General features: G+C 46.0%; 1 protein-coding gene across 23 annotated transcripts in view; it reads left to right on the forward strand.

Annotated features, from left to right (window-relative positions):
* EPB41L4B (erythrocyte membrane protein band 4.1 like 4B) overlaps positions 1-27,388 on the forward strand; it is a 143,685-nt gene that overhangs the window by 58,508 nt on the left and 57,789 nt on the right. For 22 of the 23 annotated variants that reach the window (XM_042242908.2, XM_042242911.2, XM_042242912.2 and 19 more), the window contains 9 exons: positions 1,445-1,565; positions 2,863-2,950; positions 3,108-3,196; positions 3,493-3,562; positions 3,657-3,826; positions 5,834-5,943; positions 8,217-8,247; positions 11,410-11,443; positions 15,256-15,320. In XM_042242908.2, the coding sequence (XP_042098842.1) occupies positions 1,445-1,565; positions 2,863-2,950; positions 3,108-3,196; positions 3,493-3,562; positions 3,657-3,826; positions 5,834-5,943; positions 8,217-8,247; positions 11,410-11,443; positions 15,256-15,320 (778 nt within the window). Of the gene's footprint in view, positions 1-1,444; positions 1,566-2,862; positions 2,951-3,107; positions 3,197-3,492; positions 3,563-3,656; positions 3,827-5,833; positions 5,944-8,216; positions 8,248-11,409; positions 11,444-15,255; positions 15,321-17,150; positions 19,183-27,388 lie in introns of those variants that run through there. The other variant, XM_027964134.3, reaches the window with a different exon arrangement.

Raw genomic sequence — 27,388 nt, forward strand, 5'->3', positions numbered from 1 at the left:
TTGGGGCTCAGAAGCCAGTGGAAAGTGCTGCCAGGTACATTAAAGGTTGCTGTCAATTCGGGGTGTTTGGTCATGTGGTGGCTTGTTGGTGGGATTCTGTGTTAAGCAGTGGTTCTCAAAGTATGTTCCCCGGGAACATACTGCATCAGCTCCATCAGTATCACCTGGGAGCTTGTTAGAAATGCAGGTTTTCGGGGTGGGAGGTGGGAGGGAGGTTCAAGAAGGAGGGGACATATGTATACCTATGGCTGATTCATGTTTATAATACATGAATTGTAATGTTTACAACATAACATTATAAAGCAATTATCCTCCAGTTAAAAATAAATAAATTTAAAAAGAGAAATGCAGGTTTTCAGGCCTTATTCCAGACGTATGGATTTAGAACCTCTAGGCGTGGGGGCCAGCCATGTGTGTTTTAACAAGTCCTCCAGGCAATTCTGACGCATATTTGTTAGAAAACCCCTGTTGTAGATCCATGTTTTTCCAAGTAACGTGTGCCCCACCCTCCTGGGCGTCTGGTGGAAGGTGGGTTTGCTCCTGCAGGTCTCAAGTGGGGCCTGAGATTCTGCATGGCGAGCAAGCTCCCAGGTGATGGCCACACTGCTGGCCTGCGGACCACACTTTGTATTAGCCAGGTACTAGAGGCAATCGCAGAAAAGGAGCAGAGGGGCCTCTGGGGCATTCCTTTTCCCCCTGGGCTCTGCCTCCTGTCCTGCGAGAGTTGGGGGAGTGGAGAGAGATTTTCTCATTCAGGTCGAGGAGGCATGGGCCTCCTGTGTCCTCCGGCCCTGCATTCTGTGGGGGCGGCTTTGGGCTTTTTGCTTGGGATCGCCCACGTGGCTGTTGCTCCTTTCTGCACAGCCGCCTCCTTCCCAGCTTCTGCCTGAGTTGCCGCAGTTGCTCCTGCAGCCCTCTCACCCCCTCTTCCCTCCCTCCTCACGCCTTCCCTCTCCCTCCTGATAGTCCCCCTACCCCAACACCCGCTTCTGCCTGTACTGAATTCTTGCTTGGTCCTCTCCAGTACTGTAGACTCTTGTGTGCTGCTCAGACCCACCCTTAACGAGAGCCTTGTTACATGGATGTTCCTGGGCAGGTCCCCATTCCCTGAAGTTGCCTTTTATTGCAAATTTAGGCACTACAGTTTGGTGGGGGTAATGTAATCAGGGCCTCCCTGGGCAGGAGAAGTAGTCGGGAGAGAAACAGTCATAATCGAGATCATGGTGTATGGCCCAGTGGGGAGCGCAATGGAGTGATTGGAAGGGATTCTGAATGTATCTGTGGGGACCGAGTGGGAGTTAAGTCCTCCTGAAAGGAGGGCCTTAGTTATACCTGAGGGGGTACCTGTGCTGTTTACAGTCGGGCAGAGCGCCTTTGGACTTGCTGCTGCAATAACCAGAAGCATTCACTGTCTCGTGTTTTCTCCCTTTTATGAAACCTACAGCTGAGCTTGGGGAGTGCGAGCTTCCAGAACACACACCAGAGCTTGTGTCTGAGTTTCGGTTCATTCCAAATCAGACAGAAGCGATGGAATTTGATATCTTCCAGAGATGGAAAGAATGCAGGTACCTTGATGCTACCATCCAGCATTCCAATGTATGCATTTGGTCACGTGTATGCATTTGGTCAGAGGGCTTCCCTGATAGCTCAGACAGTAAAGAATCTGCCTGCAATGTAGGAGAGCCAGGTTCAATCCCTGGTTCGGGACGATCCCCTGGAGAAGGGAATGGCAACCTACTCCAGTATTCTTGCCTGAAGAATCCCACTGGACAGAGGAGCCTGAACCTGGCGGGCTACAGTCCATGGGGTCACAAAGAGTCAGACACGACTGAGTGACTAACAAACGTTGGTCAGACTCTTTATCTACTGGTGGAGCGGCTCTGCTGATGACTGAAACAGCTCCAGCTCTTCAGTGCTTTCTCTCCTGTGCTTCAGCCCTGATTTTCCAAAGGCTCACAGGACGTCTCTCTTTCCAGAGCTGTACAGTAAAAACCAAACCACATTCTGGGTCCTCTCAGAAATGGAGGGCCTGGTCCTGATTTGCTCATTGAATAACCAGGGTCACTATCCCAGCCTCCTGAACAAGCCAGTGGGGTGCTGCCTGGATCCAGCCCATCTGCATATCAGGGGCTGTGCGCATGGCCTGAACTTCTGTAGGCCAAATCCTACAGAAATGTGTCCTGTGGTCCCTTACGGGGACACTCATAGACCATGTGTTGTACAGAGTTACATTCAGGACACGTGGTCACCATAGCTAAATCCAGCCCTGTCATTTACCCTTTGCTTTGTCCCCTTTTCCCCCTCAGTCACCCTAGCCTGGCACTTTTATGCCTGGAGAACAGGCCTGCTGCCTCTCCTACTGCCCGCCCATCTTCCCCAAACACTGCCTGTGCCGAGTCACTCCTAGGCTCAGAAACTTACCATGGTCTCACGGTGTCCCACAGCCATTCTGACTCTTGAAAATGGCATGTGACATCAGCACAGTGTTGTATCCCACTGAAGCAACGTAGAAAAATGTGGATATGGAATCTTGCCATACCCCACTCCCCATATGTCCCACCCCACTCTCTGCCCTGCAGGAGGATGCTCTGAGCAGTCAGCTCTGTATACTCAGCCTTTCTCCTTTGCACACACGTGCACGCATCTACACCCACACAAAAGTGCTTCCTCAAGCGTTCATATTGTAAGCCCTGCTCTGTCCTCTTTTTGTTCGCAGTCTGTCCTTGGAGGTTGTGTCATGTTAATGTAGATGGCATCCCTCGTCCCTTTAATTGCCCCAAGCACCCTTCGAGTGGCCCTGCCCTGCAGACTCCTGTGGGTGTCCACATGGCAGTTCACACGTGTCTTGTTGGTTTCTCTAAGGGGAAAGAGCCCTGCCCAGGCGGAACTCTCCTATCTGAATAAAGCGAAGTGGCTGGAAATGTATGGGGTAGACATGCACGTTGTCAGGGTAAGAACTGTGCCATTTAAGTAACTGGGGTTCCCCGTGATGGGAAAAATGTGTAAACAATGTGCAAACAAAGTAATGCGGTGAAGAACTGTTTTGCATTCTGCTCTGTGACCACCTGTTAGAACCTTCTACCGACTGTGCCTTCGTTTGTTTGTAGGGAAGAGATGGCTGTGAATATTCTCTTGGACTGACCCCGACAGGCATATTAATCTTTGAAGGAGCTAACAAAATAGGCTTATTCTTTTGGTAATTTAGTTTTGTCCTATATTAAAAATGTCTTTTTCCTCTTTTGTGGTGGAATTCTATGTGAGGGATGATGATCGAGGGATACTGGCAACACCCAGATTCGTTTTTAAAGCACACAGACTCTTGCGTGTGTGGGTGTCTGACAATGGAAGTGGCGCTTCTGAATAATCACGCTTACCTGAATGAATGATTTTTTAAGCAAATCAAAGCGTAACCGGTAGAAAGGAAAGGGCTGTGTAATGTGTAGATGGTTGCTCCTGCAGACTGTGCTTTTAAAATGCTTTCTCTCTGGCCAGGCCGAAAATTACCAAAATGGATTTTAAAAAGAGCAAATTGACGCTGGTGGTGGTGGAAGATGACGACCAGGTAAGCCTTGCCCCGTCCCTCCTCTTCGCTGGGAGTGACCCTGCATCGGTGTTACCAGCACCCGCGTAACCAGAACCCACACTTCCCCTCCAAGGGCCGCGAGCAGGAGCACACGTTCGTGTTCCGCCTGGACAGCGCGCGGACCTGCAAGCACCTATGGAAGTGCGCCGTGGAGCATCACGCCTTCTTCCGGTTGCGGACGCCGGGAAACAGCAAGTCCAACAGGTCAGACCTCATCCGGCTGGGCTCTCGCTTCCGGTTCAGGTAGGCGCCATTTTTTACAGCTCAATCATGAGCCCTGAAGGAGGGCGGCGGGGATGTTCTGGGGAAAAGGAGTCGTGGATGTGCATTCGGGGACTTGCATTGGACCTCACGCTCCAGCTTCTTTCTTGACATCTGAGCTCTTTCAGCCTCCCTATCCTGCTTGATAAAATGAGACTAATAGTCACAAAATGCTTAACCACCGACATTCAGCTGGAACCATGCTGTCTAATACAGTAGGCATGAGCTACAGGTGGCTATTTAGATTAATTAATGTTAAATACATTTTAAAATGTGGTTCCTTAGTGTCGCTAACCAGGCTTCAGGAGCCCGGTGCAAATGAAAGCGGGTGGCTGCCACACTGGGCGGTGCCCTTGTAGGTAGAACACGAACATCATTTCAGAAAGCTCTATCAACCACCCAGCACTGGAGCTTTTCATGTACCAACTGGTGAATCCTCCCTGTGGCCCTGATAAGATGGGTCCTCAGATGATGCCCACTTTGTGAATAAGGGAACTAGTGCCGGGATGCAGATAGTCCACCCAGGGCCACTGTCCGTCAGTGCTAGCGCTGAGCCTCAACCCCAGGTAGTCAGGGTCCTTTGTCTTATATTTTAACCACTGCTCTATGGCCTGTCACATGCTAACATCAAGGTATTTGGTGACAGTTAGGAATAAGAGCGGATGTCACCGTGTGTGTGTGTGTGAATGACCCAGACAGGCTCAGGAGTATTTGAAAAGACTCTGGAGAAAGAATTTATTCTGATATGTTTTTACTCATGATTCTAAGACCATGTCTCTTAAAGTGCACAAGGACTCCCTGGGTGTGTGTTAAAAATGAGGATTTAGGACCCCAGCTAAGACTTTCATAATTAGAGTCTGTGGCTGCACACATCTGTCTGTATGAATAAAACCTGAGAATGTCCATTTTAAATACACTCCCAGGGTTGATTTCTGAGGTGTGTTTACAGATCTGGGAATTGCTGTTACAAGATCTGAAACTTCACATGGTTTCATAACCTCTTCCCACACATGGCATGTCCTTGAACTCTATTTAAAATGCCAGAGGATTTGTTCATTTCAGATTCTTTGGCTGTGCACAGAAATGGCTGTGCACTTGTATAAGAATTACTTTGTTTGAATGTATTTTTTAATGCTGCAGAGGGGAGTAGGGGGGCCAAGTCCTTTCTGAGAAAGACTCAAATCATGGGTCCTCTGGAGGGTCGGAGATGTCATGACCGCAAAGCCTGGCAGAGACATTGCGTGGTGTTCTGAAGTCTGCTCTTACTGAAATGAGCAGGGGACTATAGAAGTTGCCTAGACAGGCTTTTATCCTGGGAGGACACTCCTGTGGGGCTTGGCCTAGCCCAGGTTCCCTTGTGCTCTTTAAAGAGAGGCATGAAATGGAAGGGAGTTTGGAGATGAGGTTGCCCCTGGGAGGCAGTTAGAGCAGGTGGCAAGTGCCTCCTTCCAGGTGATAAATTGTAAACCACGGATGGCTGGAATGAAGCAGTGATAGATCAGACAAAGACAGCATTGCCGCCTGGAAGCTGCAGCTGGGCATCAGGGTGATTGAGAGCCTTGCTGAAAGCAGCAGTGTTCTCCTGGGCATAGCAAGGAAAGCCATGGTTTAGTTTAAGTGGTCATTGATAACAGCCTTTTAAAAGAATTAAACGTCTACCCGATATGTTTTATGAGAGGTTATTTTGTGATTTGGTGTTCTCTTACTCAAACGTTCCAGATACTTGGACCTCCTTGGTTTGTGTGGTCAAGTGGCTGGTCCCTAAATTGTAGGTTTGTCCTTTGGAAGAAAGAGAATACAGCCTGGATTTGGCAATGGTGATTTTATTTCCAAACAGAAAGCTGAATTTAGTGTGTGTCTTTACCAAACGAGTTCGAGATAAGTTGAAATTTACACTGGAGCTCTTGAAAATAAAAATTCACTTCCAAATACATATACTGTACCGACGTTCTGATTTTGGTAGCATGCTGTGAAATGTTTGCTTTCCAGTGGGCGGACGGAATATCAAGCGACACACGGCGCCAGGTTACGAAGAACCAGCACCTTCGAGAGAAAGCCTAGTAAACGCTATCCATCCCGAAGACATTCGACCTTCAAAGGTGGTGTGATTTTGCATTCTGTTTTGGAATTTTTTGTCGTGGTTTAGTTGGTTAAGCCTCAGGGAGTTTGTTGAAGCAGTTTTTGGAGGAACTGTTTATTCTCTGTCACTGTGAATCTTTCAACAAAACCTCAGTGGGATTCTCTTGGTGGGAATCAAGCTACTCTCACCATCCGTCTGTCTTTAGTCTTTCCCACTGGGTGCGTTCATCTCCTTCTTTCCCTTTTCCATATTTCCTTTCTTGTGCCTTTGCTTCTTTGGGACCTGGGACCTCAGAGATGTCATAGGTAAACTTGTTTCTTGCCTGTGGAAGACGATGATGTGTTTCTGAGGGAAAAACAGTCCCTGTCTCTCCTCCATATTCCAGTTTATCTTTTCCTTTGTTGGGTTTTTTGATGGTTGTTTTCTTTCAGTTTAAATTTTTTTTACTTATTTATATTTGGCGGTGCTGGGCCTTCATTGCTGTGCCCGCACTTCCTCTAGTTACTGCAAGTGGGGGCTACTCTGTAGTTGTGGTGGGTGGGCTTCTCGTTGCTCTTGTGAAGCAGGGCTCTGGGACATGTGGGCTTCAATAGTTGTGGCACATAGACTTAGTTGCACTGTAGCACGTGGAATCTTCCCAGACCAGGGATCAAACCCATGTCCCCTGCATTGGCAGGCCGATTCTTAACCGCTGGACCACCAGGGAAGTCCTGTCTTCCATCTTCCAATTTCACCTGGGGACATCAGACTTGTGCTACCCAGAGTTCTGACTCTGTAAGAGGAGAGCCAGAACTCTGATATACTGGACTCAGGGCCCACAGTCAATCCAGACATTCCCTGCCCTTGAATTTAGCCAGACCCGGGGATGTGGGCCCTATTCCTCCCTTCCCTGAGCTTGGCCTGTCGTTTACTACTGTGGCCGCGCATGTGTATGGGCCCTAGTACCCAATACAGGTGCAGTCAGTAGATGAGCCGTCCAGGATTGTTTACAGTCCCAAAGCCTAGTTCTCCCATGCCCATACTTGCTTGCTCCTTCATTTAGGATGTTGAGTTTAGCACTAAGAGGCTTGTTCTTTTATAGCAGGACCTTTGCACTCTCCCTTTCCCTCCCTTGTTCCCTGCTTGGATATCAGTGTAGTGGCCATTCCATATATTTTTCTTGTATAACTCAGGACTTAGTGGGCCTTTGTGGGACCTGGCACCTATGCTTTCCTATTCTAGAATCTTTAACCTTGCTTTCCCCGCTGTTTCCTTCCTTTGTAAACCAACGGTGCAGCAGTTTGGTGACCAGAAACTCTCTAAAGTCATTCTTGGCTGCTTCTCAGGGAGAAAATGCCCAGAGCCCAGGGAATGTGGCCTCACTTTTCAAGAAAGGCCAGAGGTTGAGAGGGTAGGGGTGTGTCCAGGGAGGGTAGGGCAGATCCGTGAAGGGTGATTGATTGCAGGAACTGGGAGTGACGGGTGATGGGGTGGGGAGAGAGACGAGAGCACGCTCTGTCCTAAGAGCTGTGTTCACCACCCTGGCGAGCACTGTGCTTGTAGCCAGCTGGTTCAGTGTTGCCCAGAAACATCCCGGTATAAGGAAGAACTTTCTGATGTGGCCGGCCAGAGATAGTGCTCCCTCTTTAGAGAGTGAGTCCCCAGCCCCTGGAGGTGTGCGGACCCAAAGGCTGTGGCTGCTGCGGTCAGGAGGGGCCTTGACTCCATGGTTCTGTGCTTCTCCTCCACTTCCCTTCCTGGTCTCCAACCTCTTTTCCTCCTTTATTTTCCTGACATTTTCTCCAGCCAGAGTTCTGGCCTCTTTGGGAAACATGTAATGATCTTCCATGCTCCAGTTTTCACATAACAAAATGGAGTCTAGATACACAAAATCCGCCTCTGTTCGTGATCCTCTACAACTCACACCCGGACTGGGTTGGAGGCGTCTGCCCTGAGCTCCCCTGCACAGGCTCATGCTTGTGTTTCAGTTTGTAGTATCTCCCGATGCAGTCTCTATCTGTATGAAGACCATGAGCTCCTTGAGAGCAGGGACTGTCTCATCTCTGCGTCCTAGGGCTCCTGGTCCTGAGAATTGGCTCAGTGATCATTTTCAGAGCGAATCAGAGGGTGGGGCCCAGCAAGAAGGTGATTTGTGTTTCCTCCAGAAAGGAGAAGTAACCAGGATGAAGAGTCTGCCTCCTGGATCAGGACTGCTCTGAGATCATGGAAGTCTCTTCCCCAGTCCTTGGTAAAAAGTGGTCCAAAGTGGTCAAGCTCTCTAAAATGTCTTATTTTTCTGTTTTTCCTTTAAAGCAAGTAACCCAGTGATAGCAGCTCAGTTCTGGTAAGTGCCCTCAGTGTCTGGGGACAGCTCTGCTGTCGAATTATTGTATTTATTTGCAGTGGTGACGTTTATCCTTAATACAGTTAAATCATGAAGTGAGGCCCTTGATGGTCCCCACTCCTACCCCCTTTTTCTGCTGCCAGGCTATATGGCCCACCTGGCTTTCAACAAGTACACAATAGAACGTTCCAAGATAGTTTGTTACTTTGGAAAGCACAGCTGCTTTGCTTGAGTGGCTTTGTGCTCTGGGTATTGTAACAGTGGTGACGAACCTGATCGGCATGTGTGGGACAGGGTGTGCTAACGGCCTTGCAGGCGGTGGTGGGAAAGAGGGGCCATGCTATGGACAAGCTGAAGCTCCCGGAGAAAAGCTGGGTTCCCTCAGTGACATGTGGGTTTTATACCAGACCACGTGGAAGACCTTTATCAGACACCCAGCGACATTCCTGCAGGAAGAGAACTTGTCATGAGACTGAAACTCTAGCACAGGCATCAGCGAACTTTTTCTGTCAAGTGCCAGGTAGTAAATATTTCAGATGTTGTGGGCTCTGCTGTCTGTCTCAGGACCACTCTGCTCTGTCCTTAGAACATGAAAGCAACACAGACAGGACGTCAGTGGACGACTGGGACTGTGTTCTGATTAAATTTTACTCACAAAAGTAGGTGGGCCAGGTTTGGCCCATGGGACGTGGTTTGCCACCCCGTCCCCAACACACAGGTGGCCTACATCTTTCCTGTACATTGAAATCACCTGCTGAGCTTGTGACAGCCTCAGCCAGGCCGCACCCCAGGCTAATCAAATCAGTCTCTGGGGGTGGGGACCCCGGCATCTGTGGTTTTAAAGCTCCCAGGGGGATCTAGGTCCCCAGTCTGTCCCACCTGGTATGTACCTTTCTCTCCCTGAAACAATTGCTTTCTTATGTGAGTTTTGATCTTGGTGGACAGCTATTATGCTAGAGAACCCAGACATTGTTTCAGCCCCTGGGTCCAAGCTCCAGCCACTGGTGGTCCTGTTTAGGTAGTCTGGCCATCCCAGGCATAGAGCTCAGGTTGCTGGAGAGGGTGGTCTTCGAGGTCAGCACAGCTCTGGGGCGCTGTGCACCCTGAACAGTTGGCGGAGCGTGTGGAGGAGCGGGCTGGTGATGAGACGTTGGGAGGCCTCTTGCCCAGCCCCAGTGGTGCACTAACCAGCTCTGGGCATTCCTTTTTCTCATCTAAAAATAAAGAGGTTGGGCTCGATCAAGTATTTTTCTAACTTTTTTAGCCTCTGGCTTTGGCCCCCTAGGGGAAACCTACCGTGGAAGGTTTTCCAGGACAGAGAACAGACCAGTTGGCGTTATTCTGGATGCTGCTGAGCTGAGACCCGAGGGCAGGGCTGACACCTGCTGCTCATCACCCCACCCCACCCCCAGGCAGCCTCAAGACACCTCAGGGACCCCAAGGTTCTGGAGAACGTAGCTGGCCCTCGTATTAACACAGCTGGAAAACTAAGCTGTGCATCTCTGAGTGCACACGCTGCCTGCAGTGCCGTTCATTCGGCTGGGCATCAGGTGTCTGACTCCTGTGTCTGGGTTCAGTTCCCAGCATCTCACGAAGGCCCCGAGGGGCCTGTTGAACTGCTCCACACCAGGCTTGGACCTCGAGAATAAGAGGAGAGCTCAGGGATCCCACGTGGGTTAGTTTTAGGCCCGCAAGCTTGCCGTGTTTCCAGGATCCCTGTGGTGGGTAGTGTGCATCTTGCTTTTCATTCTCAGGGGCTTATGACTTATATTTCTTTCCTTTGCTCGCTCAGGAAATGATTGTTTTGTTTGTTTTTCCCTAATAAAATTACATTTTCCTCATAGCATCTAGTAGAGATTATATATACCGGGAACTACAACAAGCTAAAAAAACACAACAACTTCACCAAGGGAAAAAAACCAACCCCAGTAAATATACCCTTTAGGAACAAATGAGCTAATAACCACTGTTCGCAGCTGTTCAATTGCTCTTCACAGCCTGTGGGATCCTGGGGTGGGGAGGAGTGCTGTGGGAGCAGGGGATACAGTTGTGCTCTGAGGACCGAGGTAATGGCAGGAGTACGGCATCTTGCAGACACTTAGCTCTCCTGGGGAAGGGCAGCGGGGGGTGAATCTGGCCCAGAGCCTGGCGCTGTGCACTGCCCCCTCTGAAAACTGGAGCCCAGGACTATTTGGACCTCAAGCAAGACTCATAACCATCATGGGTTTCCTTCTCATTGCTGGAGAAACCTTGATTTTGAACACACCACCCTAGCAGCATAGCCCGATGGCTGTGCTTGCGTTGGTTTGTGGTTTCTCTGGCCAAGCGTTGTGTTTTGCACCAGCTGTCTCTGTCCATACTTCTGACCAGAGTGGTTAGACTTCAGATTCTGTCAACATAGGATCATGCATGAGGAACCCGGAAGCTTTTCTCAGGTTCTCAGAGAGCCAGGGTGGCTTAGCAGAAAGGGTACAGGCCTAGAGATTATGCAAAAAATGTCTCTGCCGTGGACTAGCCAGCAAGTGCTTTAACTCCTCTGTTAGGCAACCATTCCTTAATCTATAAAATGAGGTGGTAGCATGTGTGCACCTCATAGCCTTGCTGTGTGGATTAAATGACAAGATGTGACGTTCCCAGGACAGAACCTTGTATGGAACGAACCTTCCAGAGTGGTGGCCATGTCATGGCTGCCTTGTTGAGAGGAGTGGGGCCCATGGTGGTGGACGCTCAGAAGGGACCTGTGACTCCACTGTCAACTGGAGAAAGCCCTGGGCATCACTGGAGCTGCCTGATACCATGGGCCACCCAGCAATGCCAGGGCAACCTGAAACGGGAGCTAAAGTTACTTGATTTGCCCAACTGTGAAAGGACGTCTTTTTTTACCACCAAAATATAAGATCACAAGTGGGATTCTGGAATCTTACCTAGATATTTTTATTTGTGAGCTTTTTTAAAATTTGTGAGCTTTAAGTGACTAATGAGAGCTGCTGTTTAGTTTCCCCAATTATATACTCAGTTAAACTGCTGGTAACCAAAAAGAAATAGGATTTGTAAAAGTTGCTAACAGAGTAGCCAGCATCCTAAATTAGTTTATAGCTGTTAAATAAATCAGTAATGAATCTGCTTTACAGCCTATTACAATTTTTCTTTTTCTTTTTTTAGCTCTAAAACAAATCCTGAAGTCCATAATTACCAGGTGAGCTATTGCTTTTAAAGGTTTTCATGTCATATTTCTTAAAGTGTCTAAATTTTCCACACTGAGCAGTCATTATGCATAACCAGGTTTTGAAGAAATAACAGCAATATGTGTTTTTTCTTTTCTTTTTTTTTTTGAGAAAACAGTAAGAGAAGAACGTTTTCTCCAACCCTTCCTTCCTCTTGGTTTTCTGAGCTGCCTGTTTTTCTTCACCTTGTCCACTGGCAAGCATCAGGGACGTATGTCCGAACTTGCTGGGTGGTCAGACGCAGCCTTTGGGGGCCTCTCAGGAGGCGGTTGTCCAGGCATTCTAGGCCTAGGGAACACGAGTCCCTGGAGATGCGCCTCCAGGAAAGGATGTGTTCACACGTTTGGGAAACGCTTCATCCTTCATTCTCTTCTTGGATCTTCCAGTGCCCTTTGGGGTGTCAAAAGTACCAAGAAGTCCTTCAAGGAAGACACATGTTGTTGTTGTTGTTGTTGTTTTAATCTAGGGTTTTCCCAAATCATTTGACTATTGGACAGCCCCCCCACCCACCCCCATAAAAACAGCTAGTTTTCTCCACCACTTTCTATTGGTGGTGGGTCCATTACCATTCATGGAGTGGTAGTCTCTAGAACCTGCTTTATAAGGACCGTGCTAGGCCTGCTACCTGCAGAAGGAGCAAAGGTGGGTTTCCATGGCTGGTGGCCTGAACCCTGTGCCTGCCCATCAGCCACGGCCCATGGGTAGCTCTTACTGGCTGCTTGTAGCCTTCTACAACCTGGGTCCAGCTTAACTTTTGTATGTATTATCTTTACTCCTTAGGATACAGCATGGGTTCAGGTCTTAGAGAATCATATCTTTGCCCCATAATTTTTTCCCACTGTTCCTTTACCCACACTCATCTGCTGGGAAACCATCACCTTCAAAGAGCCTTCTCTGAGCCCCTTCATTGGAAATCATGCAGCCCCGCTGCACGTTAAAACCATCTGCTTGGGGCTCACCCTGGGCTGGTTGAATCTGAAACTCTAGGGTGGGTAGGATCTGGTATTGGCAAGCATCAGGGCCTTGAAGGTGACCAGGCAAGGACCCTGAGCTGATGGTGTGCTCCTGGCTTCCTGGGTTGTCATGGGCTGAGAGGCAGCACCCATGTCTGATGACCCCCTAACGTGGGGCCAGTTTTCTTGTCCTGGGCGGGTGTGAATGTCCAAGGGACACTTCTCTCCTGGGTCTTTGTGCCCTGTCACCAGTCTGGTTTTGAATGTCACAAGTAATTAAATATTCCATGATGAGTTCACTTTGGAGCCTTAATCTAATCAGCCTCTTTCTGGATCTTTCATTCCTGTAGGTTAGTTAATTCCTTAGATGGGACTGAGATCCCAGTGTACTTTATCTTCATGAGACCGCCAAATGATGTTTCAGAATTTTATGATACTGTCTTCTGTACATGAAATCTTACTCCTTGTGTGCAGAACCTGGATGTGACTTTCGAGTTGTTGTGAATAAGTGTAAAAAGTGCTTTGTATCTGGTAGTGCAAAGGCCAGGTTTCCCTATTTCCTTGCCTTCTGTCAGTTCTTGGTTCTTTTTAGTTATAGATTTTTTTTTTCCCCCCCTGAGGGACTTTCAGGTGTGAGTGGCTAGAATGTTGTTGATGGGTCACTAGTGCTTAAAGGAGAGAACAAGATAAAAATAAGCAAAGCAAAGCATTCCCAACTTAGTACTGCCTCTGCCCTGGCAGCCTCACAGGTGTGCCCTTTCTCTGCATTCTCTGCTCCGAGTGAACATCAAGGCAGTTGCTCATTGAGATCAAATCCACGAAAACCATTACCTGGATGTTATTCATCTCTTGACATCTTTGGCAAACACTGGCCCTTTCCCCTTGCCAGCCTTACAGGTGCTGTGTTGGGAATAAATTGAGTGGGCAGAGAACATCCTGAGAAGTGGCCCAATAAGCATCTTAGTGCTGAGAAGGGTTTCCAGAAGACGGTGTCATAGCATTGTTGTTACTCTGAGCTCAGCAAGCCGAGCCAAATGCAGACGATGGATTGCTGTGCTCTCAATGAGAGGGCTCTTGGCATTTGGGGAGGGACAGTTCTTCACTGCTTGGGACTGTCCTTAGACTTACAGGAGGTTGAGCTTCCCTCTTCTCTGCCAACAAGTTACAGGTAACCCTCCAGTCGTTATGATAAGCAAAACTGCACATACCTCCTTACAGTTGTTCCCAGGGGGGTATAAGTGCCCTGGTTAAGAGCCATGTGGATTAGCTTTAAAAAATGCTCCTTGACAGCTTTCTATTCAGTTCAGTTCAGTTGCTCAGTCATGTCCGACTCTTTGTGACTGCATGGAGTGCAACACGCCAGGCCTCCCTGTCCATCACCAACTCCCGGAGCTTACTCAAACTCATGTCCATTGAGTCGGTGATGCCATCAAACCATCTCATCCTCTGTCGTCCCCTTCTCTTGCCTTCAGTCTTTCCCAGCATCAGGGTCTTTTCCACTGAGTCAGCCCTTTGCCTCAGGTGGACAGCTTTAGAGGATATATAATTTTCTGAAGGAGAACAAGGAAGGTTTTGGAATATCCTTCCTCCAGGGCTTTATGGATAAGGTGACCACCTCTCTCCAGCATCTGATCTGGTTGTGTTTGAAGACGAGGTGTTAGAAGATCCATTTCTAGTCTAGCTTAGTCTCTCTGGTTGCAGACCCAGTTGGTGGAGCCTCATTTGGAGCCTCGCTGTGTGATCGAATCGCCTGAAACTGCGCAGCTTTGGGCGAGTCATCTATCGCTTCACTGGTCTTCTGCAGCCCCTAAAAGAGAGACATGTGCAGAGATGGTTTCCAGGAGATTCTAAAGCCCTGGTCAGCTTTCAGACTCTGCTACTGAGATTTTCCTCCAGATTCCACTTTCCCATAGGATGTCCTTTGGTGGCTGCAGTCTTGCTGACCAACATCTTTGAAGGAGAGAGGCTGCTGAATACACAGTAGGCCAGGAGGGCATCTCAGGTCCAGAAACCCTGAACGAACAGAATGGCTGAGAATTTTCCATAATAGAAAATGGACTCCTTATTATTAACAAAAGCATCAGGGAGGGAGAAGAAGGGGAAGAAATGATGAAAAGAATAATAGTGGCCAGACTGTAGTGACTTCAATGTCAGGAAAGCCTCATCTGCCCCGTAGAAAGTTTAGGCTTGAGAAGCCCCAGGACTTCTGGCAGTGTCTATGGCTGCTGCCCCCTGCAGGCCAGAAGTGGAGCTGCAGGCAGCCTGCCACCCACCCAAGCCTGCCTTGTCTTGACCCCTGGCCATTTTTGTGAGTCACCTGTCTGGGTCCGTTTTTTTTTTTTTTTTTCTTTTCATGTTAAAATAGGCAAACTACGTCTCTCTCTCTCTGTTTTATCAGGATCTAGATGGTTTGTGGTTTTGTTTGTTTCCGGAAGATGTTTACTTTTGGATCACCTGATGGAAAAGTCCAGTCCTGTTTGCAGCGTGACTATTTACACACAGTTGTCGTCCTTTTCAGCAATGGCAGAAATTGTTTCTAAAGAATAAATTGCCCCCATTCTCCCCTTTCTCTGGCCCCTTCCTTCGGCTCCCTTGGGAGAGATGAATGCTACGTGGCCCTGGGTGCTCTGGGGCACCCTTTCAAGGCAGATGCCTTCCACCTTTCTTCTTAGAGGGCAGTCCCCCAGCCTTTGTCATGGGGGAAACTTGATATCCTGGGAAACTTCCACTCCCCTAGCCAGGCATCAGTGAGGGCCTCTCCATCCACAGCCAGTGAAGACCGTTGAAACCAAAAGGGCAACGAGTAATCCAGTTTGGTATTTTATTTCTAGCCCCAGTATCATCCCAATCTCCACCCCGGCCAACCTCGGTGGCACCCCCACTCTCCAAACGTAAGGTAAGTACCTGAGCTCCCAGCGCTGTCCTTTTCTACTTCTACTGTCTTTTTCCAAGCTCTCCTTTCCTACTCCGTTGTGAATTGAAATTCTGCATTGGAAACCACTGTTAAAAGAGTTATCTTGTCCTGGAAGAGATGAGTAATTTGCAAAGCAAAAGAAGCCAGTAATGGGTCTGGATTTACTAAAGCTTATGCTTGATGAAATAAAATGAACTGGGAGGGGATTTTTTTGGTTTGGTTTTGTTTTAGTCAGTCTAACCTCAGATCTTTGGGGTTTGGTTTTATGTTTTAAATGTTGCTTAGAGTTTAAGTAACATTTTTCTGTCCTGAGAATTCATCTACTAAAAATACGGTTAAAGCTCAGGGATTTTTGTTGTGGGACTTTTTTGAAAGGATTTTTTTTTTTTTCCACCAAGGATGGAGTAGAGGGTTGCTTTCTGTGATGGTGAATTTTTTTCTAAACCTTGGGGTCAGTAAACTTTTCTGTAAAGGTCCAGATGGTCAGTATTTTCAGCTTTGTGATCTCTATCACAACTACTCAACCCTGCTATTGTACTGAATCGCTTGAAAGCAGCCACAAAGGATACAGAAGTGAATGGGCCTGTCTGTGTTCCTGGAAAGCTTATTTATGAAAACAGACAGTGGGGTTTAGGCTGAGGGCCGTGTTTGCCCACCTGTGTCCTAACCGACCGTGGTCCTTCCCAGGTAAACTGGCATCTGCTTTGTTGCATTTATGATTAAGTTTGGGATTTTTTTTTTTAATGCCAGCTTCGTAAAAGCAAACGTTCCTTTTAAGATTTGAATTTTAGATCAGTCTTAATGGGTGTTTATGTGTGAAGCTCTTTCAGAAACATAGTTGGCGAATTCAGTTTGTATAAAGTTATTTCTTAGTGAGATTGCGAGCCTGGCTCCTTGAGAGAGTATGGTGAACGGAGTGATGGGAATACATCCATTCAGAACAAGGCCAAGGAGAGCAGTTAGTGCTTGATCTTTCTTACCCAGTCTGTTGTGGATCCTGTAGGACGACAGTGCGGTTTGATCATAAGCACTTGATGTCCATGGAACATTGAAAAGCAAGTTAGACCAGTGAACTAATACCTCTCAAAGTTTCTGTATTGCAGAGACCATTTCTTTTCCAGACATGAGGCATGGAAGAGATTCATATAAATGCTTTTTAATTTAACTTCATGCTTACAAAACATAACACTCATTTTCGCCTGTTTACCATGTTGGTTTCCTTGCGAGGCAGTCTTCGCTGGGAATGCTAGGAAGGCTGGGCTTTGCAGCTCGCAGGTGGCCCTGATGCCCAGCACCATCTGTGCCACCTGGGAGCTTGACCATGCAGAGTCCCAGCCCCACCCCAGACCTCCAGCATCAGAATCTCTGGGGGTGGGACCCAGCATATGGTATTTTCTCAGACTCTCCATGAAAAGAGAATTATTTGGTCCAGCACTTTTAGAGAAGGCTGAATAAGGCATTCACGGTGTATGTTCCCATGGCAACAGCTCTGAGAATTCCTGTAGAAAAGGAACCTTTTTCACCATCACCTAGCTTTTCCCAGACTGACTAGATCCTTAGACACCCTTGGAGGGATGATGGCCCAGCCACAGGCAGCGCTGTTCTCAACTTGGAAGTTGATAGAGGACCAGAGCATCTGAATTTAAAAAAACACTTGAAAGTAGAAAATGTGTTCGTTTCTTCTGAAAGCCATCTGCATTCATGCACTTCATGGTTTCCCCTGCCCATTTCCTTGCGCTTGTGTTGTTTCGCTCAATTCTCTGATTGTCTTCCATATCCCCCCACTAACTGCTCCCTCTGCAAACAAAACAGGCCATCCTTTCAGGATGACAGGCCGCATTGGAAAGCGTCGGCCAGTGGAGATGACAGCCATTTCGATTATGTCCACGACCAGAACCAGAAGAACTTAGGAGGAAAGCAAAGTATGATGTATCGAGATAAAGTCATGACTGCACTTTGAGAGACTGAAGCGTCTTACTTCCATTCACCATCATAGTTTCATTCCATCCCATGGAAAGTGCCTTGGCATCACATGGACGTGTTTATAGAAATATCTCCGAGGAATAGTTCTGAATGGTGTTTTCAGTGTCCGTGTAAATATTTGCACGTAACCACGATAGGTAGTCATAACTCACTGTGGACTGCATTCTCAATAAAATGAAGGTAGTTAAAGGCTCAGGAATTGTTTTGATATTCTGATTTTAAAATTGGAGTATAAGTCTGTGTTTACTGTATTGCTGTGTACCTTATGTTTCTTTGTTATTTAATGATTGGGACCAAATAAACCCAGGAAAACTTGGGAATATTGCTCTGTAGAGAGAGTATCATGTAGTGCCGCAGTGGGGATTCGGATCACTGGGGCCCAGCTTCCGTCTTGTGTGATCTTGGACAGACCATTTTCCCTCTGTTGGCCTCGTTTTCCCTCCCCTAAAAGAGCAGGTTGGACTAAATGAGCAAAGGTCTTCTCTAGCTCTAAAATTCTGTGATTTAACAACATTTAATATGTTTAGGCTGAGCACATAACATTCAGACTTTCTCTAACAGAGGATTACCTCTTTCAGAAGCTAAGTAAAGTACGTAACATGTTAGAGGTTATATAAATACAGGGAGATTTTGAATTTCCTATCTTAAAGCAGTTTAGCCACTTTGAATTTTAGCAGTTTTATTAATCATAAATCGCATAGCATTTGTCTTTATAGAAGTTACTGCTCAAGTACAAGAATAATTTTTTAATGTCTTAATGATTGGTGCTGCTAACTTGCATGATTTCAGAAGACATAATTAGGAATACACACTGTCAGAATATTCAGAGTTTGAGGGTTGGTTTTTATCCTAGACTTCCTTATTTTAAGAAGCAATCTACAGGAACTTCCCTGGCAGTCCAGCAGTTAAGACGCCACACTTCCATTGCAGGGGGCATGGGTTTGATCCCTGGTTGAGGAACTAAGATCTTGCATGCCTCAAGGCATGGCCAGAAGCTAAAATAAATAAACTTTATATATATATATGGCAACATGCATCTGAGACTCATTGATGGCTCAAATTAAAGCATATAGAATTTTAATGACATTGTGCCAAAGCATCTGAGCAAGAGGACAGGAGGGTGTTGCTACAGTCTTTTTGTAGAACCAGAAATCAGTATGTTGTCTTTTAGAATAGAACTTGTACCAAAATATTTATTTTCCCCCATTTTGAGCTCCCAAGTAAGACATTTTTTCCCCTCTTGATAGGTAGGCTCGAGATACTTTCCTTAGTATTTTTGTGAAATCAATTCTTGTGCCATTTTCATATATGTAATGGTAATTTAGGCTTCCCTGGTGGCTCAGAGGATAAAGCATCTGCCTGCAAAGCAGGAGACCCGGGTTCAATCCCTGGGTTGGGAAGATCCCCTGGAGAAGGAAATGGCAACCCACTCCAGTATTCTTGCCTGGAGTATCCCATGGACAGAAGAGCCTGGCGGGCTACAGTCCACGGGGTTGGAAAGAGTCGGACACGACTGAGTGACTTCACACACACACAATGGTAATTTGGCCCTCTTAAGCCTTTAAAAAAAAAAAAAAAAGATGTGTTGCCATCCTTTGAGATAGTTTATTGCTGAAATCTGAACTTTTTTGGAGGGGTTGCCACAAGTCTATCCAGAAGGAGAGAATCAACTGCATGCGCTGCCTAATCAAGTCGATCATCTATAAACTCTCCCTGAGGTCCTTGTTTACAGGTGTATTTCCTTGTAGCAGACGTTTTGATCCTCAGTGTTTGTAAAGCTGCATACAAGTTCTGAATCTTTTGATTTTTTGGATACAGTTTTCCAATTGTGTTTCCGAGGAATAAAGACTATTCTTGCTTCTTCTTCTTCTTTTTTTTGGGGGGGGGGACACCATCTTCATTTTACACTGCACAGAGGTATCATTTGTGGATGAAGTAGGTGATGGGACTTTGGAAGTATGAAGATGAACATTCAGTTAGGTGGTGTGGAGCAAGCTCATCCTAGAATGGCACTACTTGTAGGCACAGTAGCCGAGGTGTTTCTTCATCCAGGGCAGCTCTGGTGAAGGTTTCTATGACCTGGTCCCAGGGGGTCTCCACTGTAACAGCCCTGTGGTTAGGGTGGGTGTTTCCCTTGGCAGCTGCTCATCCTGGCAGAGATCTCCACACTTGTGTCTGTGACCTCCTGGAGATTGTGTATGCTTATCTAATAATCTCTAATAAATACCTTTCTGCCTAAACTAACTTGAGTGGATTCACTTGTCTGCAACCAAGAAGTCTAACCAGTATACATACACATGGCCTCCTAATTGTTAAAGGAAGTGTGCGCTTTTTATCCTTCAACTTTGCACATCTTTCTTTACTGCATCTGACAATGGTAATTACTCATTCACAGCTTCTTGAAGCTAGTCCCTTGATTTCTGGGATTTCTGACTCTGGCCCTTGTGCTTCGTCTTCTTTGTAACAGCCTCTGTGCCTGTCTTCCTGTGAAAGACTGGTGTTTTCCAGGGGTTCTTCCACTGCCCGCTGCTTTTCTCACTTAGCAGTCTCCCCGCTCTTCTCATCTTGTCAAGATTTTATAAGTGCTGTTGACCTGAAGCTATTCTCTGTAATGCAGACAGCTCTTGTGAGTTTTTATACTGACGTTTCAACCTGTATATCCTTGTACATGTCGAACATCACATGTTAAAATTAAAGTCATCCTATTTTCCTGGGGAAAAAAAAAAAAGTAACTTCACCTGGATTCTCTTCTTCCTACCCAGGATAAGAATTTATGTCATATACAACTCTTCTCCTTTTTGCCCTGTGTATCTAGGCAGACCCCAGGTCTGTTCAGCTTGCCTTCTTAGTATCTGTCTATCTGCATTTCCTCTCTGTCAGCAGTGATCTGTAGCAGCATCTTCTTTCTGGCTGAGAGGTGCCCTTTTCCTGATCTCCCTGACTCCTATCACCTGACAAAGTCATCCTCCTCACAACCACTGGAGTGATCTTTCTAAAACGCCGTCTGATTGCATCCTTGCAAGGCTTGACATCTGCCAGGGTTCTCCATCGCCCATAGGACGAAGTCCAAGGCCTTCTCTGGAAATCCCCCGCTATCTGTTCCTGTCCTATTGCTCCAGCTAGGGTATTTCCCCCATTTCTCACCCTCCTGTTTAAACTCCTACAACACCAAACTGCTTGCAGTCCCTGGCATTCCCCATACCCTGCTGTTACTCCCATCTGTGCCTTTGCAAATGCTGTTCCTTCTGCTGAGGATGCTGTCACTCCCATCCTCTTTGCCCAACTCCTGCTCATCCCTTAAGCCTCTGCTCATGATCGTTGTCTTCTCCCAAGGACTCTGACTGCCCCCTCCCACCTCTGCAGCTGAGCTAGGCGCTGTGCTCTGTTCTGCTACTTCCCCCCGCTCTGTGTACGTCAATGATATACTCACTATTTTATGCCTCTCTCATTCATCTCATCTTGGAGGTGGTACATTGCTTAGGTCTAAGCTTTGTGTCACACTCTCCTTTGTTCCCCAATGCCTGATGAATAGCACGTGCTCAATGAATGTCTGTTCAGGAGATGAATTATGTTACATTCATTCTAAAGGAAACATCTCACCAGATGACAGGCAGGAATATATCACTTCTGAGCTGGTCTGAAAAAATCTGAACAACCGTACCCAGGGGGGAGCATCGTCTTTTGAACAGGACTTTGACCACCACGTATCTTCTGGATTCATCTGCCTCCCATGAATATTATTCAGTGTACCTGTGTGTTCTCATTGGAGGCATTGCTATAGTGTTGAGCGGGACAGAGGACAGTCTAGCCATGTGATATTGGAAACCCTGGTAGGTGGACACTGATCCACAGAAACATTCAGGGGCCAGTAGCCAGATGTGTGCGTCAAACTCTGCATATGTCACGTCATTTGATCTTCCTGACTGCTCTGTGATACTCTCTTCTCATATGGGGAAGCTCAGGCTTAGGTCTAACCAAGCAGCTTGCCCCTGGTCACACAGCTGAGAGGTGGTCACTCAATTCTGACCCCAAAGTCTGTCTGCCCATCTGTACTTTAAGACCTTTCACTGCTAATTATTCCACCACTTGGGACCCTGTTGATCCACATCTACAGGAGACTTATTAGATGATGCTGAAGAGTCACGACACTCAAATCCAGAACTACTAGGATGTCACCCCCCACCACCAGCAGTGTAGTCTCGGTCTGTCTGTCCCTCCTCCACACCAGTTGTCTGTAACCTTGTTCATCACCATCACCAGTGAGCTAATAACCCTCCTCCATACCTTGTCCATTCCCCCACCCTTCCTCTTGCAGCCTGGTCACCCTGTCCATGCAGGCATTCAGGCACCAACAGCACCCTTTTCAAAGAAGCAGAGATTGAGAGTTATTTTCATATTGAATCACTCATTTGAGATGATCCCCTTCTTCTTTCCTGAGAGCTCACAAATTAGTCATTTCTTCTGGAATATTATGTGCCGGCAAAACCATACTCAGTATTCCATAAACTAAAGGGAATAGCTTTTCGCCTTTTTGAAACTTGGTTACTTACTGACCTTGTAAATATCCATTGTTTTTCTGTGATCTCTCAGAAGATGTAACAGTGAATTGATAGTGTCATCAGATTGATATAATTCATGTGGACAGAAAGTCTTGAAATCATGACAGGTAATTACCTTGGCGTTCAAAACCTGCTTGCCTGTTTCATCTCTTGGTCTACCACTTCCACTGAAAGTGGTTCTCTTTAACAACAAAGATAAAGGAAAAAGGACAGTGCACGAGCCCTTTGTTTTTCCGGCCTGTTAATATCCCACCATCCTTCCAGGTCAGTGACTCGAGCCTCCTGGGTCCTGCTCTGAACTCAACTAATGATAGATCCTTCTTGTTGCTGTTGACTCTAGCTTTTAACTAGTCTTTTAAGATCCGATCTCATCAAAGAGCTCCCTGAGCAGCCATATCGATCCCTTTTGATCAATATTTCCTAAACTTGGCTGTAAGTCAATTCCCTGCCTGACTGAATCTTCCCAAAGTACCAGGTAAATAACCCTAAATAGGCCTAGGATGATCTGCTTGCAGCATTTTGCTACCAGAGGTGACAAATTCCTAGGCAAGGTATAAGGAGGGCAGAGATAGAGGAAAAGCAAATTGCAGCTAAATGAAGGAAAGTCCCTTCTTTGCACATGAAAGGTGGCACATTTTTAATTTTTTGAAGTAATTTTTTTCTTTTTGAGATGATTGTATATTCACATGTGGTTGTAAAAAATAACATCAATCCGATTTATCCTTTACCAGTTTCCTCCAGTGGTAACCTCCTGCAAAACTGTAGTGCAGTATCATACCTGGATATTGACATTGATACAGTCAAGATGAAGAACATTTCCATCACCACAAAGATCCTTCATATTGTCCTTTTATAGAAAGGCATTGCATTTTAAGATATCCCAAGAGTATATAAAAGGTGAAATAGAGGTGAAATTGACATTCAGCTAAGACTCCACTAAAGAAGAAATTCTCAACAATTCTGCAGAAAGCCCTGCCCCCCTCCAAAAAAAATTAGAAAGCCAAATAATTGCTTGAACAGTATGTTAAAAATAGAGATGATGAGGCTCTAGGTGGTTGGGGCGAGGCCTAAGAACCATCCTTTTAATGGCCACTCCAGGACAATCTGAGGTGGGCAGGTAAGCACAGCTTCTTATTTAGTTTTGTTTGCCTTTGTTTTAGTGTCTCAATTTTAACTAATTAGAGGCTGACTTTTTTTTAAGAGGCATAATATTCAAAAGTAAATGGACGGATGCATCATAAGCAGCTGCTTCATCTGAACTCTTGGCATAGTTTTGCATTTCCTTAAGCTCGGACACGGCTGAGCGACTTCACTTTCACTTTTCACTTTTCATGCATTGGAGAAGGAAATGGCAACCCACTCCAGTGTTCTTGCCTGGAGAATCCCAGGGACGGGGGAGCCTGGTGGGCTGCCATCTCTGGGGTCGCACAGAGTTGGACACGACTGAAGCGACTTAGCAGCAGCAGCAGCAGCAGCATGTGTGTAAGACGCATAGTTTGATGCTAGCTGGTATGTTTGATGCTAGCTGGTATGTTTGATGCTAGCTGGTAGCAGTTTTTAGCAGTTTGAGATTGAAGGCCTTAGCCGTCCATGGGATAAGAAGTAGGACAAGAAGATTGAAAGTCTAGCTCAAGGAATGGTGTATCTCCTAGGCTGATGGGTTGAGATGTATGGTCTAAGTTTAGCAACAGAAAGGGGTGCTTGGTTCCAAAGGAAAGATCAGATGGAAGAAGGTTCACACAATAGGTAAAGACATGGCTCTGAAACTCTAACAAGCGAAGAGCAGAAACAGCATGGGGATCTTTTGAGAGGGGATAAAAGGAAATAGAAATGATATTTCTGCCTGAGAATATGGGAAAGTAACTGTTCAGGGGAAATGTGGGCAATGCTTTCCAGTCTGCAAGACTTGGTCTGAAGAATTGGTGAGAAGGAATTGGTGGAGAATCCTTTCTGCTGGGACATTTTGGACTCAGAAGTTGAGAGAATTGAAACAGAGTTTCCATTCAGTTCCAACCTGTCCCAACCTGGGATTTCACCTTCCACAAAACAGAGGATGCTTTTAACTATTTGGAGACAAAGTAGGAAGTTAGTAATAAAGGGAACTGCTGTGCTTTTTAACTTTTTTTAGTAAGTAATACAGAGAGTGGTAAAAATTCAAAAATATCCATAAAAGTTACTTTTCCTTTCCACCATTTTATTCCCTAGTTCTCCCCAGAGGCAACTACTGTCAGCATTTCTTATCAATCTAGAGCTATTCCGTATATAAACAAGCACATATTTATTTAGCTAATCAGTATTGATGGACATTTAGGCTGCCTTGAATCTCTGAAATGACAACTTGTATGCTTTGTATACTTGAGCAAATCCATCTGAAGAATAAATTCCTTAAAGTAGAGATGCTGGGCCAAAAGGAATGTGCACATTTAATTTGGATATTGCCTAATAAAATTTCCTTCCAGAGATGTTCTATCTGAGTATACCTCTCCCCTCTGCACTCACAATAGCAATCTGACAGGGCCTCTGTGATCCCATAGGAAGTATGCTCCTAGCTTTTGCTAACTTTTTAAAACCTTATTAGTCTGATTATTCTAAAAATCAGAATTTCTATTTCAGTTGCATTCCTGTAGAGGTTAAGTTGCGTAGCTTTTCCTCGTTTTGAATGCCATTTGTTCTTTGTTTACTGTGAAAACATCTGGAGCCCTTAATCTGGGGTCCTGCTCTTTAGTAAAGATCAGATGGGTGAACTGAAACCCATCATCTCAGCCTTCTTAATAGTGAAGGCAGGGAAGGCTGAGAAGAGTTGATCTTTACCAGATAGTCTGTAAAAGCATTTTTCAAGAAGTTCAAGTAACAATCAGCATGATACCTCATGCCCCGGAGATTTGAAAACGGAAGAGGGGCAGCCTAAAAATATCCAGGATAAAGGAATTGATTTCTGATATCTACATTCCCTTTCCTGTTTGGGAGTTAAGAACTTTCTACTCAGACATTGTGAATTTCCCTGGTGCATTTGATCAGGGAAGGATGGATTTACATTTAATTACAATTAAAATTCTAATCCATGCAATCTGAAATCACAGCCACATTCCAAGACTTGCTACTGTTTTGACTGGGGGGAAGACTGCAGAATTTAAAATACCAAAACTGCTATAGCCTAGGCAATCCACTTAAAAGAACTAGAATAATTATAGGAACATCCCCGTAGGCTCATGTCATCCCCTACTGAATAGTGAATGGTTTACACATCCTCTTTCTACAGCTGAGACCTCAAAAGCAAAAAGGTGTTGCTATGCTGACAACTGCACCAGCTGCATTCATGGCTGGGTAGGGATGCTGTGACTATATTAAAGGCAATTTTGCAAGCCTTTAAAATGGGCCCAGTATATGGCTTCAGAGGTTAACCTCCAAGAATTGAAGGACAGAGAGAAGACCATTTGAGATTTTTTTTTAAGCACAAATGACAAAATAAATGAATCCCCTTCTGTATTGCCTCAGAACCTCGTACCCAGTGTTCAGCTCCTGCTTACACTAGGTCTTGTGCAATTAGAGTGTCTAAAACCGACCCTGAACAGAGTATGCATTTTGTTCATCTAACCTGAGCTTCTTTTTGGAATGAATAATTTCATTCATTTGGGTGTATTGGATGGTGTCTGCTGAATAGAAAAATAACCCTTGCAGCTCATGCCTGAATCTGCCATAGCTCTTTCAGACTGCAGAGGCTGATAAAGAACAGACTCTTCTAAAAAAAAAAAAAAAAACCAACAAAACTTTATTTTATATTGGGGTATAACCAATTAATAGCATTGTGACAGTTCCAGGTAGGTGAACAGCAAAGGCACTAATGCATACACATGAATCCGTTCTTCCCCAAACTCTCCTCCCGTCCAGGCTGCCACATAACATTGAGCAGTCGCATGTGCTTACTATAGGTCCTTGTTGGTTATCCATTTTGAATATAGTAGTGTGTACATGTCCATCCCAGAATCCTTAACTATCCCTTCTGGAAGCCCATCCTTCCTCCCAGCAACCATAAGTTCAAGGACGGGCTCTTTAGACATTAATTTATACCCAGCAGTTGTGCTTTCATGGCAACAATTATTTTGTCTTAACTGTTCCTTGAGGGCTCTCTTGCAATGCTGTTGGGGATGCATTTGAAGCAGTGGCTGGGGGCAAGTCTGTTAATGCTGTTCCCTGCCTGAAGAAGGGCTTCCCAGGTGGCTATAGTGGTAAAGAATCCTCCTGCCAGTGCAGGAGATGCAAGAGACTCAGGTTCTATCCCTAGGTTGGGAAGATCCCCTGGAGTAGGAAATGGCACCCTACTCCAATATAGTTGCCTGGAAAATTCCATGGATAGAGGAGCCTGGGGCCACAAAGAATTGGACACAACCAAACAACTGACCACATACATACAGACCTAAAGAAAGAAAGAGGGAAAAAAGAAGACTCTTCTTTAAAGGCTGAGGAGGCCCTGAAATGCAGACAAGAGAGGCAAAAAAAAAGTCTGTAAGAAACCAAGGAGGGAAAGCGCTGTTGGATTCATTAAAAGTGAGCTCTCTAGAGGAAAACAACGATAATCATGTCAGTATTTTTTTCTTCAGGCAGGAAAGAGGTTGAATATGCTCTTAGTCATGAGCTTCTGTGCAAAAGTGAACTCATGAAATATTTATTCTTTGGCCCCAGATCCTGAAATTCATCTGGAACTGCTAAAGTCCTAGATCTCCCCACAAAAGTTATAGAGCCCTTCCTCACGGCCTCCCACACAAACAATCAGATTAAGGCTTCGTAAAACTGAGCAAGCATGACATCAGGATAAAATGGATTTTCTGGCGGATGTTCGACTTGCTTACCTGCCTACAGTCATTCATTGAAACCAATGGAGAGCAGCGTCACCAAAGGAAAACTCCGGACTGACGCATGGAAACAACATATCCTGCTGTAGCTTACATGGGACAGAGACCCAGTTACCACCAAACAAACCTCATCATTCCTTAAGATGTGTAATGTTTTTCTCTGCAGTGTTGCTGAGATCATAATGTAACATTAGTGACAACTGGGGAATTCGTGACTAGGGTGAAGGGAGCTGTTATGAATGGACACCCGATAAGTTACCTAGGGAGAGTCCAGTTTTAATGCACTATACCATTCATCCAACAAATATTTAGTCTGCTGCCTCCCTGTGCCAGGTACTGTATGCTGCTGCTGCTAAGTCGCTTCAGTTGTGTCCGACTCTGTGCGACCCCATAGACTGTAGCCCACCAGGCTCCCCCGTCCCTGGGATTCTCCAGGCAAGAATATTGGAGTGGGTTGCCATTTCCTTCTCCAGTGCATGAAAGTGCAAAGTGAAAATGAAGTCGCTCAGTCGTGTCTGACTCTTAGCGACCTCGTGGACTGCAGCCTACCAGGCTCCTCCATCCATGGGATTCTCCAGGCAAGAGTGTTGGAGTGGGGTGCCATTGCCTTCTCCAGGTACTGTATAGGCACTGGGAATTGCTTTTGAGAAAGACACCA

The sequence above is a fragment of the Ovis aries genome, chromosome 2 (genome assembly GCF_016772045.2).
Source record: "Ovis aries strain OAR_USU_Benz2616 breed Rambouillet chromosome 2, ARS-UI_Ramb_v3.0, whole genome shotgun sequence".
Classification (NCBI taxonomy): Eukaryota; Metazoa; Chordata; class Mammalia; order Artiodactyla; family Bovidae; genus Ovis; species Ovis aries.